The sequence below is a fragment of the Oncorhynchus mykiss genome, chromosome 11 (genome assembly GCF_057628025.1).
Source record: "Oncorhynchus mykiss isolate SJ-2025 chromosome 11, ASM5762802v1, whole genome shotgun sequence".
Lineage (NCBI taxonomy): Eukaryota > Metazoa > Chordata > Actinopteri > Salmoniformes > Salmonidae > Oncorhynchus > Oncorhynchus mykiss.
Genome location: NC_143032.1, coordinates 48,657,884 through 48,672,877, shown reverse-complemented (window position 1 = coordinate 48,672,877; position 14,994 = coordinate 48,657,884). Strand labels below are relative to the sequence as shown.

The 14,994-nt window shown below is 42.1% G+C and overlaps 1 protein-coding gene across 11 annotated transcripts in view; it reads left to right on the top strand.

The window, feature by feature from the left end:
* Window positions 1–5,325: 5,325 nt before the first annotated feature.
* LOC110535767 (ARF GTPase-activating protein GIT2) overlaps window positions 5,326–14,994 on the top strand; it is a 35,078-nt gene continuing 25,409 nt past the window's right edge. For 10 of the 11 annotated variants that reach the window (XM_090190277.1, XM_090190275.1, XM_090190273.1 and 7 more), the window contains exon 1: window positions 5,332–5,809. In XM_090190277.1, coding sequence (XP_090046403.1) covers window positions 5,758–5,809 — 52 coding nt within the window. In that variant the 5' untranslated portion in view covers window positions 5,332–5,757. Of the gene's footprint in view, window positions 5,810–14,994 lie in introns of all 11 variants that reach the window. The other variant, XM_090190274.1, reaches the window with a different exon arrangement.

Sequence of the window (14,994 nt, the reverse complement as noted above, 5' to 3'; positions counted from 1 at the left end):
ACGTGACCATGTTACACTATGGCCGGGGAAAGCGGGGCTTTACTAATTTGTGCCAAATACAAATACTTTTTCGTACATATAATTTTAGTATTGTAAATATAGAAAGCTACTTCAAGTAGTGCATATTTGCGCAATTAAACTGCAAATCAATTACAACAATTAATGTGATCCTATTTACCATCCACGTCACATCCCTTAACCGCAACAACAAGCACTTACGAAGGTCATGGCTAGAAGGGATCCAGCTTTTGTCAAATGGACGTCAAATGTGTTTTATTTCTTTGCTTTTTTTATACTGAACACACATATAAACGCAACAATTTCAACTATTCTACTGTTACGGTTAATATAAGGAAATCAGTCAATTTAAATAAATAAATTAGGCCCTAATCTATGGATCTACATGATTTAGCATGGGCGCAGCCATCGGTTGGTCTGTGAAGGCAAAGGCTCACCCACTCGGGAGCCAGGCCCAGCCAATCAGAATGAGTTTTTCACCACAGAAAAGGTCTTTACTTTTTATTTTATTTATTTCACCTTTATTTAACCAGGTAGGCAAGTTGAGAACAAGTTCTCATTTACAATTGCGACCTGGCCAAGATAAAGCAAAGCAGTTCGACGCATACAACAACAGAGAGTTACACATGGAGTAAAACAAACATACAGTCAATAATACAGCATAAACAAGTCTATATACGATGTGAGCAAATGAGGTGAAATAAGGGAGGTGAAGGCAAAAAAAGGCAATGGTGGCAAAGTAAATACAATATAGCAAGTAAAACACTGGAATTGTAGATTTGCAGTGGAAGAATGTGCAAAGTAGAAATACAAATAATGGGGTGCAAAGGAGCAAAATAAATAAATAAAATACAGTAGGGAAAGAGGTAGTTGTTTGGGCTAAATTATAGGTGGGCTATGTACAGGTGCAGTAATCTGTGAGCTGCTCTGACAGTTGGTGCTTAAAGCTAGTGAGGGAGATAATTGTTTCCAGTTTCAGAGATTTTTGTAGTTCGTTCCAGTCATTGGCAGCAGAGAACTGGAAGGAGAGGCGGCCAAATAAATAATTGGTTTTGGGGGTGACTAGAGAGATATACCTGCTGGAGCGTGTGCTACAGGTGGGAGATGCTATGGTGACCAGCGAGCTGAGATAAGGGCTACTTTACCTAGCAGGGTCTTGTAGATGACATGGAGCCAGTGGGTTTGGCGACGAGTATGAAGCGAGGGCCAGCCAACGAGAGCGTACAGGTCGCAATGGTGGGTAGTATATGGGGCTTTGGTGACAAAACGGATTGCACTGTGATAGACTGCATCCAATTTGTTGAGTAGGGTATTGGAGGCTATTTTGTAAATGACATCGCCAAAGTCGAGGATTGGTAGGATGGTCAGTTTTACAAGGGTATGTTTGGCAGCATGAGTGAAGGATGCTTTGTTGCGAAATAGGAAGCCAATTCTAGATTTAACTTTGGATTGGAGATGTTTGATATGGGTCTGGAAGTAGAGTTTACAGTCTAACCAGACACCTAAGTATTTGTAGTTGTCCACGTATTCTAAGTCAGAGCCGTCCAGAGTAGTGATGTTGGACAGGCGGGCAGGTGCAGGCAGCGATCGGTTGAAGAGCATGCATTTAGTTTAACTTGTATTTAAGAGCAATTGGAGGCCACGGAAGGAGAGTTGTATGGCATTGAAGCTTGCCTGGAGGGTTGTTAACACAGTGTCCAAAGAAGGGCCAGAAGTATACAGAATGGTGTCGTCTGCATAGAGGTGGATCAGAGACTCACCAGCAGCAAGAGCGACATCATTGATGTATACAGAGAAGAGAGTCGGTCCAAGAATTGAACCCTGTGGCACCCCCATAGAGACTGCCAGAGGTCCGGACAGCAGACCCTCCGATTTGACACACTGAACTCTATCAGAGAAGTAGTTGGTGAACCAGGCGAGGCAATCATTTGAGAAACCAAGGCTGTCGAGTCTGCCAATGAGGATGTGGTGATTGACAGTCGAAAGCCTTGGCCAGATCAATGAATACGGCTGCACAGTAATGTTTCTTATCGATGGCGGTTAAGATATGTTTAGGACCTTGAGCGTGGCTGAGGTGCACCCATGACCAGTTCTGAAACCAGATTGCATAGCAGAGAAGGTATGGTGAGATTCGAAATGGTTGGTAATCTGTTTGTTGACTTGGCTTTCGAAGACCTTAGAAAGGCAGGGCAGGATAGATATAGGTCTGTAGCAGTTTGGGTCAAGAGTGTCCCCCCCTTTGAAGAGGGGGATGACCGCAGCTGCTTTCCAATCTTTGGGAATCTCAGACGACACGAAAGAGAGGTTGAACAGGCTAGTAATAGGGGTGGCAACAATTTCGGCAGATAATTTTAGAAAGAAAGGGTCCAGATTGTCTAGCCCGGCTGATTTGTAGGGGTCCAGATTTTGCAGCTCTTTCAGAACACCAGCTGACTGGATATGGGAGAAGGAGAAATGGGGAAGGCTTGGGCGAGTTGCTGTGGGGGGTGCAGTGCTGTTGACCGGGGTAGGAGTAGCCAAGTGGAAAGCATGGCCAGCTGTAGAAAAATGCTTATTGACATTCTCAATTATGGTGGATTTATCAGTGGTGGCAGTGTTTCCTATCTTCAGTGCAGTGGGCAGCTGGGAGGAGGTGTTCTTATTCTCCATGGACTTTACAGTATCCCAGAACTTTTTTGAGTTAGTGTTGCAGGAAGCAAATTTCTGCTTGAAAAAGGCTTGGCTTTTCTAACTGCCTGTGTATAATGGTTTCTAGCTTCCCTGAACAGCTGCATATCACGGGGGCTGTTCGATGCTAATGCAGAACGCCATAGGATGTTTTTGTGTTGGTTAAGGGCAGTCAGGTCTGGGGAGAACCAAGGGCTACATCTGTTCCTGGTTCTAAATTTCTTGAATGGGGCATGCTTATTTAAGATGGTTAGGAAGGCATTTAAAAAAAATATCCAGGCATCCTCTACTGACGGGATGAGATCAATATCCTTCCAGGATACCCCGGCCAGGTCGATTAGAAAGGCCTACTCGCTGAAGTGTTTCAGGGAGCGTTTCAGGGAGCGTGACAGTGATGAGTGGAGGTCGTTTGACCGCTGACCCATTACGGATGCAGGCAATGAGGCAGTGATCGCTGAGATCTTGGTTGAAGACAGCAGAGGTGTACAGTGCCTTGCGAAAGTATTCGGCCCCCTTGAACTTTGCGACCTTTTGCCACATTTCAGGCTTCAAACAGGCTTTAACGGACCTCTGAGACTATCACAGTGCAGGTGCATTTATACGGAGACTTGATTACACACAGGTGGATTGTATTTATCATCATTAGTCATTTAGGTCAACATTGGATCATTCAGAGATCCTCACTGAACTTCTGGAGAGAGTTTGCTGCACTGAAAGTAAAGGGGCTGAATAATTTTGCAGGCCCAATTTTTCAGTTTTTGATTTGTTAAAAAAGTTTGAAATATCCAATAAATGTCGTTCCACTTCATGATTGTGTCCCACTTGTTGTTGATTCTTCACAAAAAAATACAGTTTTATATCTTTATGTTTGAAGCCTGAAATGTGGCAAAAGGTTGCAAAGTTCAAGGGGGCCGAATACTTTTGCAAGGCACTGTATTTAGAGGGCAAGTTGTTTAGGATGATATCTATGAGGGTGCCCGTGTTTAAGGCTTTGGGGAGGTACCTGGTAGGTTCATTGATCATTTGTGTGAGATTGAGGGCATCAAGCTTAGATTGTAGGATGGCTGGGGTGTTAAGCATGTTCCAGTTTAGGTCGCCTAGCAGCACGAGCTCTGAAAATAGATGGGGGGCAATCAGTTCACATATGGTGTCCAGAGCACAGCTTACTACAGACAAATACTTTCATCACTGTCTGGGTGGCTGGTCTCAGACTATCCAGGAGGTGAAGAAACTGGATGTGTATTTCCTTGGCTGTTGTGGTTACAAGTGGTCTTTGGTTGTAAGGCCAGTTGGATGTACTGCCATATTCTCTAAAACAATGTTGGCTTATGGTAGAGAAATTAACATTCAATTCTCTGGCAACAGCTCAGATGGACATTCCTGAAGTCAGAATGCCAATGGCATGCTCCCTGAACTTGTTGAGATGTGTGGCATTTGTGTTCTGTGACAAAACTGCACATTTTTGATTTTTTTTAATATATTTTTTTTACTGTCCCCAACAAAAGGTGCATGTGTGTAATGATCATGCTGTAATCAGTTTCTTGATATGCCACACCTGTCCAGTGGATGGATTATCTTGGCAAAGGAGAAATACTCACTAACAGGGATGTAAACAAATTTGTGCACATTTCTGAGAAATATGTTTTTTGTTCATATGGAAAGTTACTGGGATCTTTCATTTCAGCTCATGAAACGTGACAAACACTTTGCATGTTGCATTTATATTTTTTTGTTCAGTATAGCAAACCCCAACTTTTTTCCTAACCTTAACCTAATTATCCTAACCTGCTACATAACGTCAAATCTGAAATGAATTTGACAAAAGTTGGAAGCCTTCTAGCCATGACCACTGAACAACTAGCTAATAGCAAAGATGATGGATAAATGAAAATAGTTTACTCCGGCCGTTTACCATTGAACAAAATATAAATGCCGGGGTACTTAAGGGATGGCTCTCCCAAAGACACCAATGTGATAGCAGCTGGGACTGGTCTATTTAGTTCATTGACTTCCACTGAAACAAATGAGGGAGTAAGATGTCTCGCTTCCTCTTCCGACTACTTGTACCACAGCTAGTACTGACAGAGAGGGAAGAGGAAGCGAGACACCCCACTCGCTGTTTTTCTTCTCCTGGTTCGATGCAAGTCAATGAACTAAGTAGACTAGACCCAGTTGCTATTACATTGGTGTATATGGACACGCCGAGTTAAGTAGCCCGGAATTGACCATTTTTGTCAATGGTTAACTGCCTGAGTGAACTATCTTAATTTATCCATCATCTTTGGTACTAGTTTGCGCAAATCTTTGGCACACTCTACCGGTTTACATCTATTTATTTTAAATTAAACGAATGTCAGTAGTTGACTAGTCGTTTAACATTGGGCGACTGCCGATTGACCACAATCTACAAAGTATGTTTTATGTAGTGTTACTGCTGTCCACGGATAATTCGTAACCACTCGGCTACATAGTTTGAACTAGTTACCACAGCCAACAAAATTGGCTATATCGTAAAAATTAATGAAAACAACATTTGCTTTTGGGTCTTCAATCGAGGTTAGGGTTGGGTAAAAGGTTAGCAGTGTGTGTGTATATATATATATATATATATATATATATATATATATATATATATATATATATATATATATATATATATATATATATATATATATATATATATATATATATATATATATATATAATAAAACAAGACAGTGTGATTATGTTTTTTTCAGATTTTTAGAGGATATATTTGAGAAATAGACGAGGTTTGACTGTGGCTGGAGTAACTAGTGAAAATCCGGCTACAGACCACTTGCGGCAAGAGTTTCCTTCCTGACAATCGCAGCTGTTTGTTGTGCGCAAGCTAGCTAGCGGTAGCTTGGTTGGGGCAAGAAACTAAGATTGAAGAGGAAGCTATTTTGCTCCTCGCCAATCAACTGCTTTTTTAAAACAACTGGTCATATGTAATTCGCTTAGATAAATTCTTCCCGGTTATCAAATGAGAAAAGAAGCACATCAATTCCCTTGACTTTTTTTTTTGAAGGCCTTTTTTTTCCTCTGCAAAGGATGTCTAAACGATTAAGGAATAGTGAGGTTTGCGCGGATTGCAGTGTCCCAGGTAAGTCACTTACTGATCAAAGGTGGGTAGCTAGCCAAGCCATACATCATTCAGGCAGAATACTTATATTAACATGGCTAATATATATATCTATCAGCTATTACTTGTTTGCGTACTTGCTAGCTAGCAAGTAATAGCTGATCTATATATTTGTATGGTTTGGCTAGCTTCTAGCTACCCAGCGTTGATCAGTAAAATAGTTGATGTGTTGGTTTTTGAAGCTAGCACTGAGCTCAAACGTAAGCATGCGATTAGATTAACTAAACTAGCTAGTTATGACAGTTTTACAAGCGGTGTCTTCTCTCTATGAAGCCAACATTATCAACTACAGTGTAAAATGTAATTACTGCTGGGTCATTGGTTTTAAAATAAACAATCAAGCGATCTCCTGAGTCCTTGCGTGAGTCATGCAAGTCTGCGTGATGTGATCATGGTGCGGTTATTCCAATGTAGTGGTGTTTTGATTTTGCAGGAATAACCATTTCAAATACGATTTCCTGTCAAAGGGCTGCCACAATGTATTTAATCGGGTTGGCAAGTGAAGTAATATGTTCAGTTTCAGACAGGCCATTGTCTCAGTTTAAGTTATGGCATGCAAATCTCCTTTCTCATCTGCCAAGGTAAAATATGTATGACATGGGACACAGACAACAATCAAGTCTCTTTCTGCTATAAAATATCAGAAGATGGTTACAATGTGGTGTAGTTCAGTGTGTTTGCCCTTTTGCACACCTGATTGTGGCGCTTTAGTGTTGTTGGTTGTCTTCCTGTGTCTGTCTGGCTGCATGCTTCTGAAGAGTCATGACAAGAGGGGAGAAGAATTTGCCCCGTGGTCATGGTTTTAGATTCTACTACCTAGAGTTGCTTCCTTTCAATTGCCTTCTGGTATGAGTTTTGACAAGAGTAGGAGAACAGCTGACCAGGTACACACTGCTTCCACATCTGAACTTTGGATGGGTCCCCTAGTTACAACCTCACACTGCTGTTAATTTTGGGGAAATGAACCAACTGTCAACCTGCGATTTAAGAATGATGCTGGTGTGCCGTCCAATTTGATGTTGTCACTCCACTAAGAGGCTCTTAATCAGTGGTTAGTAAACAAAATCCACTACAAATACCATACATTGTTTATCTGATAGAATAATGAAAATTTCCTAACAATTTAGAGCTCATCCAAAATGTGTAGAAATCATGTCACGTCCTGCTTCGCTGTGTAAGTGTTATGAGGGTTGTTTTGCATAATGTTTAGACTATTTCGTACAGGAATGACGTGATGTCCAATGAGCACAGGAAGAAAAACAGGATGTTGAGTGAATTGACTGGATGCTGAGGATGCAGTGAGAATTGTGGCTATTGTATTTGACTTAGAATTAAATGTGCCTCACCTATTTTTGTACTTTTCTTCCACGGCTCTCAGTAGGTTCTTCTATCATAGGGAGTTTTAAATCAGTTTAAGCCTATTGAACAAGCATCTGCACGTTTCCTTGTAAAATATTTGTCTACATTTTTTATATTTTTTATTTTTAAACATGGAGGTTAGATGTAATTTGTCAGTGGTTGATGTTCTTAGTTAAAAGAGGAACACTGCTTGGTTAGAATATTGGATATCCTTGTTGGGAAATAACCTTTTCCCCAGGTTCAATTGAGAGAGAACCAGCTATAAGACAAGAGTACATACAGCTAGGCTTACTTATTGTCACAATAATTAGGTTAGGCCTAAGCTGTATACATTAGCCTAGGGTCAATTTGAAGTAGGCTAGCCCATACCAACTTGTTCCCAATGGAATTCCCCACACTTCAATTCATTCACTTTTTGACAGCACCAATTTTGATTGAAAAAAAATGATAAATATAAATAGTCTGGTTAACCATTTAACAGTCTTATGGCTTGGGGGTAGAAGCTGTTCAGGGTCTTGTTGGTTCCAGACTTGGTAGAATGGTACCGCTTGCCGTGCAGTAGTATAGAGAACAGTCTATGACTTGGGTAGCTGGAGTCTTTGACAATTCTTAGAGCCTTCTTCTGACACCACCTGGTAGAGAGCTCCTGAGTGACGCAGCGGTCTAAAGCACTGCATATCTGTGCTAGAGGCATCACTACAGACCCTGGTTCGATTCCAGGCTGTATCACAACCGGCCATGATTGGGAGTCCCATAGGGCGGCGCACAATTGGCCCAGTGTCATTCGGGTTAGGGTTTGGCCAGGGTAGGCCATTATTGTAAATAAGAATTTGTTCTTTACTATCTTGCCTAGTTAAATAAAAATAGAGGTCCTGGATGGTAGGGAGCTCAGCCCGAGTGAAGTACTGGGCTGTACGCACTACTCTCTGTAGCGCCTTGTGGTCGGATGCCAAATCTTTTCAGCCTTTTGAGGGGAAGTGTGTGTGGACCATGATCATTTCTTAGTGATGTGGACACCAAGGAACTTGAAGCTCTTGATCCGCTCCACTACAGCCCCTTCAATGTGGATTGGGGTGTGTCCGGCCCTCCATTTCCTGTAGTCCACGATCAGCTCCTGTCTTTCTGACGTCTAGTGAGAGGTTGTCTTGGCACCATGCTACCAGGTCACTGACCTCCTCCCTATACAGGCCTACCACTGTTGTGTCATCTGCAAACTTAATGATGGTGTTGGAGTCGTGCCTGGTGATGCAGTCATGAGTGAACAGGTAGTACAGGAGGGGACTGAGCACGCACCCCTGAGGGGCCCCCGTGTTGAGGATCAGCGTTGGCGAATGTGTTGTTGCCTACCCTCACCACCTGGGGGCGGCCCGTCAGGAAGTTCAGGATCCAGTTGCAGAGGAGGTATTCTGTCCCAGGGTCCTGAGCTTAGTGATGAGCTTGGAGGGCATTATGGTTTTGAACGTGGAGTTATAGTCAATGAACAGCATTCTCACGTAGGTGTTCCTCTTGTCCAGGTGGAAGTGGGCAATGTGGCGCGCAATAGAGATTGCATAATTTTTATCTGTTGGGCCGGTATGCGAATTAGAGTGGGTCTTTGATAGTGTTGTTGTGAGCAATAACCAGCTTTTCAAAGCATTACATGGCTACAGATGTGAGTGCTACGGAGTGATAGTCATTTAGGTTACCTTGGCGTTTTTGAACACAGGTACTATGGTGGTCTGCTTGAAACATGTAGGTGTTACAGATGGGGTCAGGGAGAGGTTGAAAATGTCAGTGAAGGGTCTTGCCAGCTGGTCAGTGCTTGCTCTGAGTACGCATCCTAGTAATCTGGCAATCTTAACCTGTTTTAAAGTAGGGCTGGGCGACATGGCCAAAATATCCTATCACGGTATTTAAAAATAAAATGACGGTATGACTGTATTTATGTTTTTGAATAATAAAAGTTATACATTTTCTATGAGTAGTACGTGACCCTAGGGTGGCAACACATACATTCTGTGATTTCGATGGGTCTTTCTACATTCTGATTTGTTTTATACTGTTCAATTCAACTTCAACCAAAAATAATTGATCAATTTCTGCATTTCCTGTGCTCATTTGAGATCATTTCCACACTGCCATGCACAATATGGGCAAACAATTTAGGACTTAAAAAAAAATATATATATATATTGTGATTTAGAGCCAAACTCTTGGGTGGAGTGTAGAAATCATGGAAATAGTTAGAATAGAATATTGGGCACTTAGTGTTGTTTGACATGACAATGAATGGAACTGCCAGGGAGGAGTTATTGTGACAGGGTAGGAATGTTTCCTAGGGGGCACTATAATCTTTGGCTACATTACATTTTTTTGTCTTAGCTACTTCATGTAGCTAACATATTCATGCTTTGCGTATTCCTCTTTGATTTTGAAGATACTGTTGCACAAACAGCATGTTGATTTAGGTCTGCAGTAGAGGTCGACCTATTAATCGGAATGGCCGATTTAATTAGGGCTGATTTCAAGTTTTCATAACAATCGGAAATCGGTATTTTTGGGCGCTGATTTGCAGATTATTATTATTTATTTTTTTACACCTTTATTTAATCTTTATTTAACTTGGAAAGTCAGTTAAGAATACATTTTTATTTTCAATGACGGCCTAGAAACGGTGGGTTAACTGCCTCGTTCATGGGGCAGAACAACAGATTTTCACCTTGTCAGCTCGGGGGATCCAATCTTGCAACCTTACAGTTAACGAGTCCAACGAATAACGACCTGCCAAGGAGCTGCATGCCGACCAAGGAGACTGCATGTTACGCAAATGCAGTAAGCCAAGGTAAGTTGCTAGCTAGCTTATCTTATAAAAAACAATCAATCATAATCACTAGTTAACTACACATGGTTAATGATATTACTAGATATTATCTAGCGTGTCCTGCGTTGCATATGATCTGACTGAGCATACAAGCACACAAGTATCTAAGTATCTGACTGAGCGGTGGTAGGAAGAAGCAGGCGCGTAAACATTCATTCAAACAGCACTCTCGTGTGTTTTGCCAGCAGCCCTTCATTGTGTGTCAAGCATTGCGCTGTTTATGACTTCAAGCCTATCAACTCCCGAGATGTGGCTGGTGTAACCGAAGTGAAATGGCTGGCTAGTTAGCACGCGCTACTCGCTCTGAGCCTTGGGGTGGTTGTTTCCCTTGCTCTGCATGGGTAACGCAGCTTCGATATGGTGGCTGTTGTGTTGCTGGTTCGAGCCCAGGGAGGAGCGAGGAGAGGGACGGAAGCTATACTGTTACACTGGCAATACTAAAGTGACTATAAGAACATCCAATAGTTAATCCAACGGTTAATTAAATACAAATGGTATAGAGGGGAATAGTCCTATAATTCCTATAATAACTACAACCTAAAACTTCTTACCTGGGAATATTGAAGACTCATGTTAAAAGGAACCACCAGCTTTCAAATGTTCTCATGTTCTGAGCAAGGAACTGAAACGTTAGCTTTCTTACATAGCACATATAGCACTTTTACTTTCTTCTCCAACACTTTGTTTTTGCATTATTTAAACCAAATTGAACATGTTTCATTATTTACTTGAGGCTAAATAGATTTTATTGATGTATTATATTAAGTTAAAATAAGTGTTCATTCAGTATTGTTGTAATTGGCATTATTACAAATACATAAAAAAAAATATTTAAAAAATCGTCCGATTTAATCGTTATCGGCTTTTTTGGTCCTCCAATAATCGGTATCGGCGTTGAAAAATCATAATCGGTCGACCTCTAGTCTGCAGTATCACTGGTGTTATCAGGCTGTATAGCTAGTTATGTTTGCTCTGACTCAGTACATTTATTAGCTAGCTAGCTAACTAGCAATTAGCATTAGCTGCTGACACGATTTAGGCCCAACTTGCTAAGAAAAGACAAACTAGCTGTTTGCAGATGTAGAAAAAAACTAATAGTGTAATTTTAGAATGCTAGTGGATTTATATTAAGAAGCAAAGTGAAAACAGCATTGTTGTCATCAACATTGTTGCATGTGCTGCATTGACCATGCAGACTGAACACAAGTGTCTCATGGTCAAGGAAGGGCAGGGTTCGGGGCTAGGTCTGCGTGGAATGCGGCGTGGAGAGAGATGACTCAAGTAGTGGAGTAAACTGTAAAAATGGATGTTACATACGGCATCTCACATTTAACAAACCAAAAATTCAAATACCGTTATATAAGGCCAATTTAAAACCCAAACCACTCCGTACATCAATACCGGTATTCCGCCCGCTCACATCAGCTATGGAGAGCGAGATCGCACTGTTGTCTGGAACAGCTGGTGCTCTCATACATGGTTGTGTTGCTTGCCTCGAAATGAGCATAGAAGAAATTTAGATTGTCTGGTAAGCATGCGTCATTGGGCAGCTCTCTGCTGGGTTTCCCTTTATAATCTATGATAGTTTGCAATCCCTGCCACATCTGACGCACGTCAGAGGCGGTGTGGTAGGATTTGATCTTAGTCGTAGCGGGATTTCTGATACGCGTCCGGATAAGTGTCCCGCTCCTTGAAAGCGGAGCTCTAACCTTTAGCTCAGTGAGGATGGTGCCTGTTATCCATGGCTTCTGGTTGGGATATGTACGTATGGTCACTGTGGGGACGACGTCGTTGATGCATTTTAATAATGACACCGGTGACTGATGTGGTAAATTCTTCAATGTTATCGGATGAATCCCGGAACATATTCCTGTCTGCGCTTGCGAAACAGTCCAGTAGCTTAGCATCCGCTTCATCATACCACTTACATATTGAGCACGTCACTGGTACATCCTATTTTGAGTTTTTCTTGTAAGCAGGAATCAGGAGGATAGCGTTATGGTCAGCTTTGCCAAATGGAGGTCGAGAGAGATTTGTATGCATTTCTGTGTGTAAAGTAAAGATGATCTCGAGTTATTTCAACTCTAGTTGCACAGGTGACATGCTGGTAAAAATGAGGTAAGATGGAGTTCAGTTTCCTTGCATTAAAATCACCGGCCACTAGGAGCGCCGCCTCTGGATGTGCATTTTCTTGTTTGCTTATGGGCCTATATAGCTTGTTGATGTGGTCTTAGTGGCAGCATTGGTTTGAGGTGGTAAATGGACGGCTATGAAAAATATAGATGAAAACTCTCTTAATAAATAGTATGGTTTGCAGCTTATCACGAGGTATTCTAACACAGGCAAGCAAAACCTTTAGTCTTCCTTAACATTAGAGATTGCGCACCAGCTGTTGTTAACAAAGAGACACACACACACCTCCCCCTTAACCTTACCCGAAGCTGCCGTTCAGTCTTGACTATGCATAGAAAAAACAGCTAGATGTATAATATCCATGTCTTTGTTCAGCCACAACTCCAAAGTGCTCAGAAAGTAACTTTTTGGACCTGAATGACAAAACCATTAAAGAGATAAAAATGCTCGAAGTTGACCCCTTTTGCATACCCTGTTGGTAAGCTTTTAAATTATATCAAAGTCATCAGTTTTTCTTTTCCAGTGATGAAGACATGGATCTCTCATATGCAAAATGGGTCAACTTTGAACACTTATCTCTGGAATGTTTTAGCATTCAGTTCCAAAAAGTCACATTCTGACCATTTCTTCCATGGGCAAAAAAATAGAAAATAAATGCTGTAAAAAAGGTTTCTAATGGATTTACCAACAGATAGACCACTCACTGCAGTTCATTACATCCATTTCAGCATATTTCTATATTTACCTTTATTTAACTAGGCAAGTCAGTTAAAGAACAAATTCTTATTTTCAATGACGGCCTAGGAACAATGGGTTAACTGCCTGTTCACGGGCAGAACGATAGATTTGTACCTTGTCAGCTCTGGGATTTGAACATGAAACCTTTCGATTACTAGTCCAACGCTCTAGCCACTAGGCTACCCTGCCGCCCCGAATATCCAATTCTCTGACCATCACAATGAATTTGTCAAGGTCCCTCCCTCCCAACACCAGTTGGCCTGGACTGCCCCTCTGTGGGTCTGTTACCAGTTGTTGACTAGGCTTGATAACACCCATCTCTCACTGGATAGGAAGACGAAGAGACAAACAGAGCTCCGGCTCCCAAGTGGCGCAGTGGTCTAAGGCACTGCATCACAGTGCTAGTAGGCGTCAATACACACCCTGGTTCGATCCAGGGCTGTATCACAAAATAAGATTTTGTTCTTAACTGCCTAGTGAAATTAAAAAAGAACGGTGGACCAGGTGTCAGAGCCTGGTCCACAGCCCATGTCCCCCTCTTCTCCCCCCTCCCCTAAACACACACTTCAGCTGTCGCCAGGGAGATGTGACAACCCCACTGCCACTCATTTGCAATTTTTGCTTGTCTGTTTATGAGTTGCAATTTTGTTTGTTAGTTTGTCGGTCAATCTGGCAGCCAACCAACAGTATATGTTGGTAAGTTTGTCAGTGAAACTCAGTCATTTTAGATGTTATGATTGCTCCCGTTATGTCAATAGCCTATAAATTGGTCAGTGTAACTTGAGCTAGCAACATTCAGCTCAATAGAATGCCACATAAACAATATTTTAAGCTAACACACTGCCCCCAACATTATATTTAGATATTCATTGCAGTACTCGCCAAAATTCTTGACTGAAGGTTCTACATGTCTATATTGAACCATAAGGAAGTGATAGAGCAAGTCACCCAGGGAAGGAAGGTGAACGTCTAATCTCAAAACATACACTGAACAAAAATATAAACACAACGTGCAACAATTTCAAAGATTTGACTGAGTTACAGTTCATATAAAGAAAACAGTCAATTTAAATACATTTATTAGGCCCTAATCTATGGATTTCACATGACTGGGATACAGATATGCATCTGTTAGTCACTGATACCTTTTTTAAAAAAAAGTATGGGCGTGGATCAGTAAACCAGTCCGTGTCTGGTGTGACCACCATTTGCCTCATGCAGCACGACACATCCCCTTCGCATAGAGTTCATCAGGCTTCATCAGATTGTGGCTTGTGGAATCTTGTCTCACTCCTCTTCAATGGCTGTGCGAAGTCGCTGGATATTGGCGGGAACTGGAACAGGCTGTCGTACACATACATCCAGAGCATCCCAAACATGCTCAATGGGTGACATATCTGGAGAATATGCAGGCCATGGAAGAACTGGGACATTTTCAGCTTCCAAGAATTGTGTACCGATCTTTGTGACATGGGGCTGTAGATTATCATGCTGAAACATGAGGTGATGGCAGCGGATGAATGGTACGATAATGGGACTCAGGAACTCGTCACGTTATATGTGTTCATTCAAATTGCCATTGATAAAATGCAATTGTGTTCATTGTCCATAGCTTATGCCTGCCCATACCATAACCCCACCGCAGCCATGGGGCACTCTGTTCACAACGTTGACATCAGCAAACCCCTCGCCCACACAATGCTATACACGTTGTCTGCCATCTGCCCGGTTCATCTGAAACCGGAATTCATTTGTGAAGAGAACACTTCTCCAGCATGCCAGTGGCCATCAAAGGTGAGCATTTCCCCACTGGAGTCGGTTACAATGCCAAACTGCAGTCAGCTTATGACCTTGGAGAGTACGACGAGCACCCAGATGAGCTTTCCTGAGACAGTTTGTTTGTGCAGAAATGATTTGGTTGTGCAAACCCACACCTTCCTTGGCTGTCCGGGTGGCTGGTCTCATACGATCCTGCAGGCGAAGAAGCTGGATGCGGCGGTCCAGACTCCTGGGCTGGTGTGGTTACACGTGGTCTGCGGTTATGAGGTCGGTTGTA